The following is a 15,222-nucleotide window of genomic DNA, read 5'->3' as shown; positions in this document are numbered from 1 at the left end:
GTCACCTCCCTGAGGTCACCCAGCTGGTAACTGGGGCACCGGGACTCATCCCCTGGTCAGTGCGCTGGGGCCGGGGCTGGGCGAGGGCAGGGCTGTTGGAGCCACCGCTGTCCCTCCCTGCCTCCCTCCCAGCGGAGGCCAGAGAACAGCTGCATCTGCCCCGGCCCAGGCGCCTTCCCCACACCTCCCCCCTTCCTGGGCGGCCTCATTAGGGATTCTGCTGGTGCCACCAGCTAATTAGTGTCACGTTAATTGAGCATTCAGGAGGCTGCCACCTCCAAGGGCAGAGTGTCGGCAGCAGAGGGGAATGCAGATGCGGGCTGCTTCTCCCTGTGGGCTTGGGCCAGGCCCTGTGCCCAGGGACCCCTTGCGCCCCGGAACAGCGTGGGACACCCCTCCCCCCATTTCAACAATGTAATACCCGTTGTGACTTCCCGAGCCTGAAGGCACCAGGCAACAGGCAAAATCTGCAAGTGCAGAAGAAAGAGAGGACATTTGCTGAACGTCTACTGTGTGCCTGGCCCACCTTTAGCCCTCCCGCTCCTCCTCCGGGAGAGCTACTGTGAACTCCATTTCACAGTCACAAATCCGGGGACCACCAAGGGGACAGCTTCCACAGTGGTGTGTCCAGTGGGCCAGCAGGAGCCTGCGTTTGGCTAGATGGCCCCGGGAGGGGCCAACCTGTCGCCATGGGAGGTGCCTGGGCCCTCTCCCCCTCCACGCCCTCTCCCACCTGCCCCTCTGTGAGCCGGTACTACCTGCCTTACAGGGCAGAGTATCACGCAGACTTCAGCCTCCTATGATCTGTCCACCCCTTCATCCCCTTAAAGATGAGAAACAGGGTCACGTCAAGTGGCCTGCCCAAGGTCACCCACAGCAAGCTGTGATGCTGCGCATCTGTCCGCCACGGCCTGACTCCTGCCAGAGCTGTGCACCTGTGCCCTGTGTGGTCTCTCCGGCAGAGTCCCCACCCTCCACCCCTGCCTCTCCATCCTGACGCAGTGCCGCCGAGTCCGCCCTCCTGTCTCCCTGTAGCAACATTAAATCCCACTCAAAGGGCCGCTTTTAATTGGCTTAATATACTCGTTATAACCACGTCTCTTTAACGCACCTGTAAAAGGCCCATAACATTAACGTAATGGCAGTGACTGCTCTTCCCGCACTTCCAGCCAACCTTTTAAATTTCCTTTAATGGGGGCCCCGGGGCAGGGCAGCCCAGCTCACAGGGTGGAGTCGGAGGTCGGTTCTGTCTGCCTGCTGCCCCTAAGCCTCTCGGAGGCCTCAGAACAGGGGACTCTCTGGACTCAGCAGCACTTTCCAAGCACCTGCCGTGGTTCCACATGTGTTTTTCAGGCATCAGGTTGGTGAGAGAGTGCAGGGCTTGGCCTCAGTCCCTGGCCCAGGAGACAAGTCAACAGGCGGTTACGGCATGGGGAGCCCATTGTGGGGGCGGGTGGGCCAGCCGAGACCCGGAGAGCCGGAGCCAGCCACCCAGGGCGGGTGTGAGCAACCCTTCTTACTTCATTCTCCCAACACGGAATTAGAGCACCTTCTGTGCTCCAGGCCCTGTAGGGACAATTCCGCCTGACCCCAGGCGGACTACCCTCAATCAGGAAGCAGGGAGGACCCAGAGGTGTCTCAGGCTGTGGGAGACGGACGGACACAAACCGGATGGTTTGGGTGTCTCCGGGAGGGGAGCACAAGGAGGCCTCATTCCAGCCGGGCTCTAAAGGACCAGTGGGAATCTGGTCACGGAGAGGATGTGTGTCAGTGTGCGCGAATCATGCCAAGCTATGGCATCCGTGGTGCCCCGTGACTGAGAGCAGGGGCCCAGGGGACAGATGGCCAGGGCTCAGATCCTGGCTTATGGATCCTTTCCGTGTAACTAGTGCTCTCAGACTGGTGGTCCTTGGGCCATTTCCCACCCATCAGGTGTATGGCTTGCCCGGCTCCATAATGGAGCCAGGTTCAAGGGCGAACACCCCTGGGCCGGGCACAGCCTCCCCGTGCACCTCAGTCCCTGCCCCACCTGGGCCTTCGGGCTCATTCCCAGCCCACCTGCCCTTCGGTCCTCAGCAAAGATCCCCGCTTGACACCCCGTTCCTTGAATGTCTCCCCTCTTCTGAAACCCAGGGCTGCCATGAGGACTTCAGAAGGGCAGGGCTGGAAGGATTTGGCACAGTGCCTGGCCTGGGACCACACTCAACAGAGAACAGTGGTCAGCATGTGAGAGGAGGCCCAGCGGCTACCATGTGCGTGTCCGGGGGCCTGTGGGGAAGGAGGGCCACAGAGAGAGGTCAGGGTCAGACGGCCAGAGCCTTGAATGCCATCCTGAGTAGTTCAAACTTCACAAAAACAGAAAAGCAACGGAGGGGGCTTTAGTGAGGTCATCACCACCAGCAACCATAGTGCCCACTGAGGACAGGCGCCTTCATGGTCCTCACAAAAACTCTCCAAGGCCAGCAGCAGCGTCCCCATTTTACACAAGAGAAAACTGAGGCTCCTGGAGGGGTTGCATCCTACCCAAAGTCACATAGTCAGTGTGTGGCAGAGCCGGATCTGAACCCAGATGCCCGGGACTCAGCCCGCATTTACCCCCTGTGCTACAAGGCCTTCTCCAAAGGCCGTCCGCTGCCCTCCATGCTCTGCCCTGGAGCAGAGGCAGCCAGACAGCGGCGCCCAGGCCAGGGGACAGGGAGGGCCTCGGGCTGCTCAAGGCCGAGGGAAGAGGCGGCGGCTTTGAAGCAGGCTGCATGACGCAGACAGCAAGGGCAGGAGGCCCTGGGAGAAAGGAGAGCTGTGCGCCTGTCCCCCACCCTAAAGAGACATAAGGTCATGGCCAGCCACTGGCAGGCAACTACAGAAAAGCACAGAGAAGAAACAAAATGCCCCCTCATCAGGCAGGGCCATACTGGCACCTGCGGCTTTTCCCTTCCGTCTTGATTTGACCCCCCCACCCCTTCAACAGGGAATGGGAGAGAGAGGCCTCTTGAGTACAGCCCCTCTGTCACCTCCTCTTTCCATGTACCTGTACTTACACCTTTGCCTGCCTGGTAAGAGCCTTCTAGAACCCAAGTTTTAATGCCCAGCAAAGCACATCGTTGCTGAGGACCTGTTGGGTGCTCGGTCTCAGGAACAGTCAGGCTGTTCCCAGGACTTGCTTCTGATGCCCCTTTTTCCTGCCCTATTTTCCACCCAGTGGCCCAAGGGGTCCCGTCAGAATTCAAGGGAGGTCACGTCCTTCCTCTGGTCCCCACCCCCCAATGTGGAGCAAGAGCCCAGGTCCTCAAATGCACCACCCGGTCCATCATCTGTGAACCTCCCCTGCTGCCTCTGCTTCCCCAGACACACCTCGTCCACTGCCCTTGGCCTTGGTGCTTGCTGTCCCCCTGCAGACACTGCTCTCCGTCAGTCAGCGCATGGCTCACACACTCACCTCCCCACCTTCCCTCAAAGGCCATATCATCAGAGATGCCTCCCTCCTGATCCCCGGGTCCACACTGAACACCCCTCTACCAGGTCCGCCCCGCCCCCTGTGTCCTGCTGTTTCTGTTAATGTGCTTTCACAACCAATCACCTCAAAACCCAGTGGCCTCCACCAGCGACATAGTATGCTCAGGAGTATGGACAGGGCATAGGCTGGGGGCTAGAATCTTCTGGAGGCTTGCTTCCTCATATACCAGGTGGTCGATGTCGGTGGCCAGTAAAATACCCACACATGGCCTTTCCATGTGACCTGGACTTCCCAGATCCCAGTGGCTGGGTTCCGGGGATGGACACCCCAAGACACCAGTCTCCAGGCAAAGCCACGCTGCCTGTGACAACCCGGCCAGGACAGCCACACAACACCGCGTCTGCTGCACTCTGCTCAGTAGAATCAAGTTGCCCAGTTACTTTCTGTTCCAGCAGAGGAAATGTGGCCTCTGCCATTTGTGGGAGGAGGGCCAGAGAATTCATGGGCGTTTTCTAAAACTACCACACCTGCCTCATCCTCGTGCCCGGGGCTGGGTGCTGCCTGACTCAGTACGTAGGACTATCGCGCCACCAGACTGTCCGCTCCTTGAGAGCAGGGACTCCGATTTGCTTTGGTTACTGCTGCTTCTCCAAGGCCCTGCGTGGTGCCCAGGAAGCATCCGGTGGATGTGGGGCTGAGGGGAGGCTTCCGAGAGGCAGCTCTCCACAAGGCTGTCTGCTTGGCTTAATTCCTCCCAGGTGTTAGGACTGGCAGTGAACAGAGGCCCCCAGGCTGGACGGGTCTGTCTGGCCACAACCTCATCATTCATTCAGCGACATTCCTAGGCACCTACCACGTGTCCTGAAGACACTAGGGACACAACAATGAATGAGCCAGCTCAAGGAGCCCGTGTCTGGTGGGGAAGGACAAGCCCAGGGCACATGGTGACCAAGCCCAAGCACTGATGGAGCCTCTGGGGGGCCCCCTAGCCCAGTTGGGGGAATCAGAGAAGGCTGGGAGGGAGTAGCACCCAAAAGAGGCCCTGAGGTCCCCCCACCAGACACCCTCCCCTGCCACCCATTAACTCTGTGAGCGCTGGCCTCCCCCGCATCCTCACCACTGCTTAGAAGCCTGCCACAGACTCAGGCTCAGCTGGCCCCATCTGTGATGCCTTTTTTGGGTCATTACACTGGCCACTCGGGGCTGTGCAAGGGCACTGAACTGGGGGCTGGGCCTCCCTCCAGGGACCCTGGTGGGAAAGGCTGGGTGTGGGGCATGGGGGTGCTTAGGAGAAAGCCCTTCAGGATCAAGGCATAAAGTAGCAGCTGCAGAGGCCACAGCCACAGTGCCACCAGGCCAGGCTTGGGGCCAGGGACTCTGGTGACCTGCAGCAGCACGTCCACACCCCCACCCACAGCCACTCCCATTCAAGACACCCAAGAGCCCAGGGCCACGGGCTGGCAGGTTCTAGCAGCCGACCAAGGGCAAGGGGAGAGCTGCTGGGCCTATGACCTCTGACACCTCACATCCTGCCTCTTGGGGCCTCCAGGCTGACTCTAGGGTCCCTCCTTTGGCTTATCCCCCTCCCAGTTCTACGGAAGAGGGAGAGCCCCTCAAGTGTCCTGGCTTCATGGGGGCCTGCCTCGTGGGGTGGGTAGGAAGAAGACTTGGAAGGAAGACATGCCGGGTCTAGTTCTCAGCTCTGCCCCCCGCCCGTTGTGTGGTCTCAGGAAGCTCCGAGCTCACATCCTCATCTGTAAAATGGGGGCCTCTCCTGGTTGTCTACGGCTGGGTAACTGGCTGCTTCGTTAGCGGCCTGAGACCCAGATAGACGCGTGTTCTCTCTCATGGTTGTGATCAGGGATTCAGGAGATGCTGAACTGGGCAGTTCTGTTCTGCATCTTCCATGAAGCTGCATCAGGATGCTGGCTGGGGCTGCACTCATCCGAAGGCTCGGCCGGGGCTGCCTTACATGGCCGTGGGTAGGAGGCCCCCGGTCAGCTGCTGGTCCCCGGCATGGCTTCTCCCTGGGGGGCTCCCCCAGCAGCAAGTGATCCCAGTGAGGGAGGGAGGGAGGAGGAGGAGGAGGCCACAGCGCTTCCATGACCTGGCCCTGGCTGGGTCCATAGGACCTCAGAGGTCACCTGGGTCAGCCCCACTCGGGGAGGAGGGTGGGGAATGCACACGGCACGAGTACCAAGAGGTGACAATGATGCAGAGGGGTGTGGCACCTCTTGGTGGCTGCCTGCCGAATGCTTTGGTCTGCTGCCTCATCTGTCAAGTGGGGGCCACCACCCACTTCTCAGAGTGGCCAGGTACCCCACACGAGACGTCAAGAAAAGCCGCAGGTGCAGAGTCGAGCCTGCACTCCGCGCTCACCAAAGGGCAGCCTCCGTCCACTCTCCCACGTGCTGCAGGGACCAGCCCGCCATCCTGGAGCCCTGCTGGCCAGCAGGGGGCCCGACCGGCTCCTTCCTTCCGTGAGTGGGAACCAGGAACAGGCAGCACTTATTTCCACCCCCGCCCCCTCCCCCGCTCTCTTCTTCTTCTTAAAGGTTTTAAACACCTAATTTATTCCATCCATTAGATAGATTTTGTAGATTTAATCATTTTCACAGTTGGTGGCTCATTGGATACTCAAGATAAACTCCAAATGAAAGTATAATGGTGAGGACAAATGAGTTTTCACACCACAATGGCAGAAACCTGCTTGGGAAGAGGGTTTAAGAGGAACAAAAATACATACAGATATAATTTTTTTTCCCCGGCAGCCGCTTTTGCTGACTATAGTAGGTTACCACAGTTAATTTCACCAGTTTTGTTCATCTGTAAAATTGCATAAAAGTGACATTTTTGTGCTCATTATAGCAACTGCTGATTTATGGCTGGTAAATGAAGAGCTGGTCCCTTTTTTGCGGGACTCTCCGAGCGGCGCTAAGTGCCCATGAAATTGCTTGTATAATGTAGTTTAAATCCAATCTCAGAGAAAGATTCCCCCGTTGGCCAAAGTGACATTTCCATTCTCCACACCGAGTTTATTTTAGGCCACTTAGGAGGGGGCTGCCCCAGGCAGGGTCAGGATGGGGGGCTGTGGCCAGCCAACGGGTCAGCTCCACCTGCCCGGCCCCAGATCAGGCCAGAGTCTCCCTGGGATGCTGAGTGCTGCCTGCTCCTTCCCTCCCTGCCGCTGCTGCCCTGCCCAGGTCAGGCCACGCTCCTACAGCTCTGGGCAGAGGGGAATGACCTTTGCAACACGCATGCGTGCCCATGCCCCTGCCCCTCCCCTACAGCCTTCCTTGGCTGCCGATGGCCTGGGGCAGGGTTCTCTATAGAGCGCACCACGGCGGGATATTTAGCAGTGTTGGGGCAGGGGCCTCCCCCACCCAAGTTGTAACAACCATAGACCTCACCAGATGTGGCCAGTGTGCCCTCTGGGGAAGAACCACTGCCCTGCGGCAGGGAGGCCCCTCTGCACTGCCCCCCCCCCCCGCCCCTGCCCTCCCAGGCCACCTCTCTCCCCTCCACACGCCTGCTCCAGGCTTCTGCTCTCATTCCCAATCATTTACAGTTCCCACTCGGGACATGCTTCCTCACCTCTGAACTTCTGCCTGTACTGTTTCTTCTGCCTGAAATATGTTGCTCTCCCCCCTCCTCACCCCTTTCAACACGGCCTTCACTGGGATGCTCTTTCTTCCAGAAAGCTCACTTTCCAGAGCCCGGCTGGGTGAGGCTCCCGCCCGCAACCCCAAATGCCCAGGCCTTCCCACCACAGCAGGTGTCTTGCTTGGATTGGCTGGGGGCGGGGGGGGGGGGGGGGGGGGGGGGGGGGGGGGGGGGGGGGGGGGGGGGGGGGGGGGGGGGGGGGGGGGAGGGGGCGACAGCAGCGTGAGGCTCTGGATGGATGGGATGTGGGGTGAGGCCTTCAAGGAATGGAGGGGGGAGGTCTGCAGTCCGCCCCAACCATAGTGCCAGGATTCCCTGGGCTGGGCAGAAGGTAGGGCAGCTGGAGCCCCTGCTCCCCGCCCCAGGAAGGCCCAGGCAGATGGCACCCTTGCAGTGAGATGGCACCTGGTTCTGCCAGCGCCTCCACCACGCACAGCCCATGAGTTCGCGGCCACCCAGGGAGGCAGTGTTCATGGCAGTATCACCTCCCATTTTACAGACGAGGAAACTGAGGCTTAGCCTGGAGAAGCCCCATTCTCAAGTCCCCCCTGGGAGTCACCAGTCGGCTCCAGGGGTGTCAGGGGCAGGAGGAAGGCAGTGTGCTGCAGAGACCTTGTGGGGGCCCCTCACCCAAGGGCCCATTCAGGTTACCATCTCCCAACTCCAACTGTGTGTCTCACCCCCTCTGCTCAGCCCCTTGGCAGCCATCTCTCCAGGCCACCCGGCACAATGGATACAACCACGATCCCCATTTCACAGGTGGGGAAACTGAGGCTCGGTCAGGCAAGCCACAAAGCCCCACAACCAGGCAGGACTTCCCCCCCAGGCCAACCGGTTCCAAATTCTGGAGCTTTCCCACCTGTCTCCCACAGGCCCCTGCCCCTTTCCCCACCTCGGGAGGGTCCTGGGCAGCACTGAGCAATGTCTCAGGCCTGGGGAGGGGCTCTGGATGGAAGAGGGGGGTCTGCCCACTAGCGACCCACCTCCCCCAGGGCGGGCACCAGTAGGATGGTCATGCCTGTCACACAAAATGCAGCCCTGCAATGACAGCATGCAGAAGAGGCCCTAGCTACCACGCTAGCCTTGCAGGTGACAGGCATGCTTGGGGCCGGGCAGCCCTTGTGGCCAGGATCCCTCCTCACCTGCCTACTGATCAGGCAGGCCATGTGAGCAGCCCATGAAAGCCCACAGAGCGGCTCCTGTCTGTCCCAGGCCTCGTGCTGGGCTCTGTTCACACAGCAGCATGCTTAACTGTCCCACAGAGGGCAGCAGGCCACCATCATCCCATCTGACAGATGGGCAATGGGTGGCTCAGAGAGGATCACGAAGAAATAGGAGGAAGAGCCAAGTGTCAGTGAGGTGCGGAGCCCCGGGACTCCCGATCTCTGCAGGGAGCCTGGCCTGGCGCAGGCCTTGGGCAAACCGTGGGGCCCCTTTTCCTAAAGCTGCAAGCTCACCCGCCCCGAGTCCCTGCCCAGGGCAAAGTGCCAAGGGAGCTCGCTGCACGCGTGCGAACCAGCAAGGCCAGTGGTATGTGCATCGGCCCCAAGGTGGAAACCACCCAAATGCCATCAGCCGTAGGAAGGAGTGCATGGTGACACAGTCCCACAGGAGGACACACGGCCGTGAGGAAGCACGAACCGTGGCCACCTGAGCGAATCTCACAAAACACCTTAAGCAGTGGAGGCTGATGTGGCTGAGGATGCGTGGTAGGATTCCATCCCACGTGTACATAGGTCAGGACAGCGGTGCACTTGGGCAGAGTCACATGGGACACTCTGGGGACTGGCGGTGACCCATCTCATGGCCGCAGTGCGTTCCGTCCGTGAAAGCTCAGCTTACGATGCACGTGGTTTCCTTTCTGTACTTTATGCCCAGTTAGAAGCTTTGGAGGTTATAAGGGACACATGGAGGAGGGAGCAGCAGGGCTGTGGCCCCGCGGCCGCCCCAGGTCACAGGGTCAGCTCTCACCTGTGCACTCCTCTCCGCTTGTCCCCACAGGCGAGACAGCCGCCAGCTCCATGCACTCGTCCCGCTACCCGAGCCCGGCCGAGCTGGATGCCTATGCCGAGAAGGTGGCCAACAGCCCGCTGTCCATCAAGATCTTCCCCACCAACATCCGGGTGCCCCAGCACAAGCACCTGGGCCGCACGGTCAATGGCTATGACACCAGTGGCCAGCGCTACAGCCCCTACCCGCAGCACGCCGCCGGCTACCAGGGCCTGCTGGCCATCGTCAAGGCCGCAGTCTCCTCCTCCGGCAGTGCCGCACCGGCTGGGGCTGCCAAAAGCGTGCTCAAGAGCGCCGAGGGCAAGCGGACCAAGCTGTCACCGGCCGCCGTGCAGGTGGGCATCGCGCCCTACCCGGCGCCCAGTGCTCTGGGGCCCCTGGCCTACCCTAAGCCGCCCGAGGCGCCCGCCCCACCGCCCGGTCTGCCCGCCACTGCCACCGCCGCCTCCGTTATCCCCCTGCCTGGCCGCGGCCTGCCCCTGCCGCCTTCCAACCTGCCCTCCATCCACAGCATCCTCTACCAGCTCAACCAGCAGTGCCAGGCCCCGGGCGCCGCGCCTGCTGCCTGCCAGGCCGTAGCCGGTCCCCACCCCAGCCCGGCCAAGCATGGCCCCGTGCCCAGCTTCCCTGGCATGGCCTACTCGGCTGCCACCGGCCTGCCCGACTGCCGCAAAGGTGCCGAGCTGGGCCAGGGCGGCACGGCGGCCTTGACGTTGGCTGGGGCCACCAAGCCTGCAGGGTACGTGGACGGGGGCCTGGATTACCTGCTGTGGCCACAGAAGCCACCCCCACCCCCTCCCCAGCCGCTGCGGGCCTACAGCGGTGGCGCGGTGGCCACCAAGTCCCCCGAGGCCTGCGGGGGGCGGGTGTACGACCGGGCCAGCGGGTCGCCTCTCAACGGTGGCATGGGGCTGCCCACCGGCTTCACCGTGGGCCAGTACTTCGCTGCCCCCTGGAACAGCGTGCTGGCGACCCCCACCAGCGACTGCTACAACCCGGCGGCGGCTGTGGCGGTCACTGAGCTGGGGCCAGGAGCGCCCCGGGAGCTGGGGGGCCCCCCGGTGGAGGCCCTCTCAGGCCTGCCCAGCAAAAGCGGGTGCAACACGGCGGCGCTGAGCAGCAGCCTGCAGTCGCTGGAGTATCTCATCAATGACATCCGGCCGCCCTGCATCAAGGAGCAGATGCTGGGCAAGGGCTACGAGACCGTGGCTGTGCCCCGGCTACTCGACCACCAGCATGCCCACATCCGCCTGCCCGTCTACAGATAAGGCCTGCCCGGTGGACGCAGACATACGGACAGGGCACTGAGCGGGAGGCAGGCTGCAGAAGAGGGTGGGCGGTGCGCAGGGGTGCCCAGCCTCGCCCTGTGCCTGAGTGCCCACGGGTGCCCACAGGGAGGCCGGGCTGGCTGCCACTGCGTGGTCACCTGATGGGGAGACGCGGGGTGACCTTGCTCCCCAAGGCCCCTCCCTGCCATTGGCTGCCCTAGGACACGGGGAGGGCCTGGGACAGCCACGGACGTCCACCACTTCCTCCATCCGGGCTGGCAGAGGCAGGGAGAGAGAAACCACTTTAAAACAGGAATGGTACTTTCTGGCTTTCCCAAGAGAGGGGCTCAGGCCAGGGCGGGACACAGGAGGAAATGTGACGGTCCAGAATCAGGGCGGAGTCAGAGCAACCCCCAGGGGTCAGAGAGCTCCCCCCCACCGCCTCTCCCCCAGGGCTCCCTAGTCTCCTGGAAAAGGAGCAGAGAGGCGGGTAGAGGAAGTCACAGGGCCTACAGCTTCCCCGACTGGCCAATCCGGGTGAAGACCACTCTAAAAGGCTCCCGGGACCACCAGTCCCCCTGTTCCTCCTCCTCTAGATTCTCCTTCCCCCCTCGCATTTCTTCCCAACACAGAATTAATACCCCCATCCCCACTCTCCAAGCCCTGTACTCCCACCATCCCCTTTCTCTCCACATCCTACAGGGCTGCTGGGCACAGCTGTATAGGCTGTGCACTGCACAAGGGCACCTCGTCCAAGGAGACACCATTTGCATCCTAGACATGTATATTTATTATGGCAATTTTCTGAATCTTGAGGAAGGGGCGCCATTTTCCTATTCGCACAAAGGCACCACGGGGGCTAACAATGGGCCTGCCACCTTAGACACCAGTCAAAGGGACCCTACCCTGCCTTCCTCAGGGGTTCTCCTCAGAGCCATCGAGGAGCTAACCTACTGGTTTTCACTGGGAGACCCAATCCAACTCCTTTCCTGCAGGATGCCCTCCCAGGCCCACCCCATACCATCAAGGGAGGTTGGGGGTGGGGGCAGGCAAGGACCCTGTTTAGTCCCCAAGGCCCGACTTCCCCCAGTCCTGGCCCCTCCGGCACTCCGGAAGCGGTACTGTATCTCTCCAAGGCCTGTTCGAGCACTAAGTGCATTTACAAATCTCTGAGAATGTTTTTTTTTTATACTAAAATTGACCATTATATTCTACTGTGAGAAGTGCAGTCTGCACTATATTGTTTTAAAAACGAAGAGAAAGAAAAAAAGAGGAAAACACAGATGGTGTCTCAGCTGTGGAATTGTTTTGTAGCTCTTGTTTTGTTCTCTCTCCCCACCCTCCCCAGGAGGAAAACGGACTGCCTTCCCCCACCCCCCACCCCCACTTGCTGCTGAAGGGCTTGGGGCCCTGAGGCAGCAGGCCAGGAACCTTCTGGCACCCACCAGCCACTTTGCATTCAGTGTTTCGTTTACTTTTCCAACTCTTTCAGGGCAGACACTGTCATTTACCCCGGTTACAGGTCCGCACACAGGCAGAAGGCCACTGGGTCACGGCCAGCGACTGGTCTACAGGGTGGCTGAGGCAGACCCCAGCCCGGGCCCCAGGCCCATCCCCTGAATGGTGCAGAGGTGGTCTGGGGGTGGTGTCCCTGCATCCTGAAATGCCTCCCCAGCTTCTCCTCTGTGTCTGACCTCCCACCTTCCGTGGGGCCGTGTGGCTGTGGGCAGGCCAAAGTGGCCAAGGCTGTGACCTTCTCCCTGGCCGGCCCCGGTGCCTGGAGATCGGCAGGCGCCCACCCCCACCGCAGGACACTTGGCATTTTCAGGCACTTAACTTTGTGCTGGGCGTTTTCATATACGCTGTACCTCACTAGAGATTCCACATCCTTGCAAGGTAGTCGGTGTCCAAGAGGAAGAACCGAGGCTCAGAGGTGTTGGGTGACTTGCCTAAGGTAACACAGCAATTCAAAAAGTTGGGAGCTTGGCCCCCACAGCATGGACTCTGCTTCTCATCCTGCCTCTGCCCTATCCCCTTGCAGGGGTGCCTGGGGTACCTGGGGAGTTCCCAGTTTGTTTTTAAGTTTCTAAATTATTTTTTAAATGTTTTTGAGAGAGAGCAAGCTGGGGAGAGGCAGAGAGAGAGAGACAGAGGGACAGAGTTTCTGAAGCGGGCTCTGTGCTGATAGCAGGGCCTGGACCAGGAACCGTGACATCATGACCTGAGTGCTAGTAGGATGCTTACTGAACCGCCCAGGCCTCCCTTCCCTGGGCTCGGAGCCCTGCGTGTGTGCCAGGGTGGGCCCCAGGCCCTTCTGCACATCACCCTCATGCCCTGAGGAGCGGTGCAGGGGTCCTGCTGGGTGACAAGCTGAGAAAGTGCTGCCCGGCAGGCGGCTGGGAGTGATCCTAAGTGGGACGCAAACAGCAGGGGACAAAACGCTTTGCTGACCTCCCAAAATGGAGTCTCACAACAGCTGGATCAGGTCTGTAACAATTGTTCCCATCTTACGGATGAGAAGGAAGAAACTGAGGACGGCCTCATGGACGGACGGACAGATGGATGGTAAGAGGGAGTCGGGTCCTGGCCTCAAGCCCCGCACCCTGGCTCAGGCAGTCTCCACCCTCACACTGCTGCAGCCTGCTGGCGGTCCCTGGAGACAGGCAGCCCGGCAGCCCCAGCCTCTGGAAGGAGCTAGAAGCAGGCTGGAGTCGGGGCTTTGCTCCCCCAGGTGACCCTGAACCAGAGAGGGAATTCATGGACACAAAAGCCCCGCTCTGGAGAGGTGCTCGGGAGACGGGCAGAGCGACGGGTCTAGGCCCAGGTTCAGGGCTGGGTGGTGACCCAGGTCACCGGCTCTGCACCAGCGTGGTCTCTGTGTAGCCCAGGTCCCAACGTCCCGGGCCACTGTCAGGCCCAGCCACACTGGGGCATCAGGGGAGCACACGGAGGCAAGACTGGTCCAAGCCGGGTCCCTCCCATTTGCAGATGCTTGGAGACACCCACGGAGGACCCGCCTCTTCCCTGGGGTCTGTGCGTGGGGCAGCCGTGGCCCAGACAGGCTGGGCCAGACCTCACGGTCCGGCTGAGGTTCTGGCCCTGCCCTAGCACCAGCTCCCCAGGCGCGTTGGCTGGACTCCTTTCCAGGAGGTGAACTAGCTGAGTGCAAAGAGCCTTCCAGAATCACCACTCCGACATGCCTCAAACAGCAGTGTGCCCTCAACAGCATCGCCTTGCAGCGCAGGTGACGCCAATGTGACTAATGACGCTACAGTCACCAAGAGCCCACAGTCACCCTAGGCACACCGGTCACCAGCCTCGGTGCTAACCACTATTAGTCGTCGCAACCTTCGCCACCATGCCGGTGCACGTCCCCGTGTCCCAAACCAGGCTGACGCCCCTGGGAGGGCAATTGCCTTGCCCAGAGTCAGCTGAGGACGGAGAAGCAGCTGGGGCAGAACGCAGGCCTGTCTGATTCAGTCTGACCCGTGAGCTGCTGCATTTGCCAGAGCAGAACGCAGCCACTGCGCCCCAGATACGGCCCACCAGGCTCCGGCACCTCCCAGCTCCCCACTGCAGGGCGGCACGCTGGGGGAAGAGGCGGGGGGGGGGGGGGGGATCTGCCCTGTCTGCCCCCCACCTCACCCAAAGCCTTTCTCGGTCTCCAAGTCTCTCCTGGCCACACGAGGCTCCTCCTCCTCCCGTTAGCCGCCTTGGGCTCACGGCCACGGAGCTGAAGGTTCCCACAGGGTAGCCACACGTGGCCGGCCCAGAACTTCAAGGCTTATTACCACTTACTTCGCTAACCAGCTACAAGAACCCCCCGCCTTACAGAGACATCAGAGCTGCCCCAGCGGGGCCTGAGCCCTTGGGCACACATTTCAGGGGAGGGTCCACTACAAGGGGCACTCACCTTTCCAGGGTAGCTCTGTGCTGTCTTGACTCATATGCCAGCCTTCAAAGCACCGTCCCACTTCCAGAGAGGGGAAACTGAGGGAGGGGCAACTCCTGAACTTGCTCAGCAGCAGCCAGTGGCTTTCAGCTGCATCAGGGCTCCACCCCTCCCATGGGTTCCACGTGCACCCGCCCTACTTCTGGGCACTGCACCTGCGCCTCCCAGGCTCCCTTAAAGGGCCCTTGCCCACCTTGCCCACAGGCCTGGAAGGTGGAGCCCAGCCAGGGGCACCGGTGGACTGAAGGATTTCTGTTTAAATCACCACCCTGGCCAGCTCACTAGGACAGTGGTGGCAGGAAGGGAGGAGGCCGGGACACTGGCTTCAGTAACTCTTCGACTCCATAGGTGACCCTGGGGGGACTCCCTGGGCCTCAATTCCAGATCTGTCAAAGGCAGTCGTGGCATCCGAAGGACAGGATGTCACCAGGTGATGTGTGATCAGAATGACAGGGCAAATGGGTCCTATGAGAGGGCAGTGGGGTCTAGCGGCTTGAGGATCAGACCTGGTTCCAAGGCTGACACTGTCCCTCACCAGCATGTGGCCTTTGGCAAGTGACCACCCCTCTCGGAGCCGCCTATTTCTCCACTATAAAGAGACCGAGGTATTACCACAGTATCACCATGTGAGGTTGAACATAGGAAGCAGGTGGTCAAGGCCCTCCAGGGAACAGAACCTGCTTTGGAGAAGATGCCCTAAAAGTTAGGTGTGTTGTTTCTGTCATCACTTATGCCGGCTGCTTTCACCTTGGAAAGTGAATTTCCAGGTAAAAAGAGTTCGAAAAACAGATGCATCCCTTCCCCCCACCTTGGAGATGCCCAAATCATATTAGCATATTAAAGACTCAGAAAAGTCCTGCAAGCAAGGTATTCCT

At 60.6% G+C, this 15,222-nt stretch overlaps 1 protein-coding gene across 4 annotated transcripts in view; it reads left to right on the top strand.

Annotated features, from left to right (window-relative positions):
* Positions 1 to 11,679, top strand: part of FAM222A (family with sequence similarity 222 member A) — a 55,540-nt gene extending 43,861 nt beyond the window's left edge. For 3 of the 4 annotated variants that reach the window (XM_029922386.1, XM_029922383.1, XM_029922384.1), the window contains exon 3: positions 9,119 to 11,679. In XM_029922386.1, coding sequence (XP_029778246.1) covers positions 9,119 to 10,395 — 1,277 coding nt within the window. In that variant the 3' untranslated portion in view covers positions 10,396 to 11,679. Of the gene's footprint in view, positions 1 to 7,151; positions 7,230 to 9,118 lie in introns of all 4 variants that reach the window. The other variant, XM_029922387.1, reaches the window with a different exon arrangement.
* The last annotated feature ends 3,543 nt before the right edge of the window (positions 11,680 to 15,222 follow it).

This window comes from Suricata suricatta, chromosome 14 (genome assembly GCF_006229205.1).
Source record: "Suricata suricatta isolate VVHF042 chromosome 14, meerkat_22Aug2017_6uvM2_HiC, whole genome shotgun sequence".
In the NCBI taxonomy this organism is placed as follows: Eukaryota; Metazoa; Chordata; class Mammalia; order Carnivora; family Herpestidae; genus Suricata; species Suricata suricatta.
The sequence above is the reverse complement of the archived record's forward strand: the minus strand, read 5'-3'. Positions and strand labels throughout refer to the sequence as shown.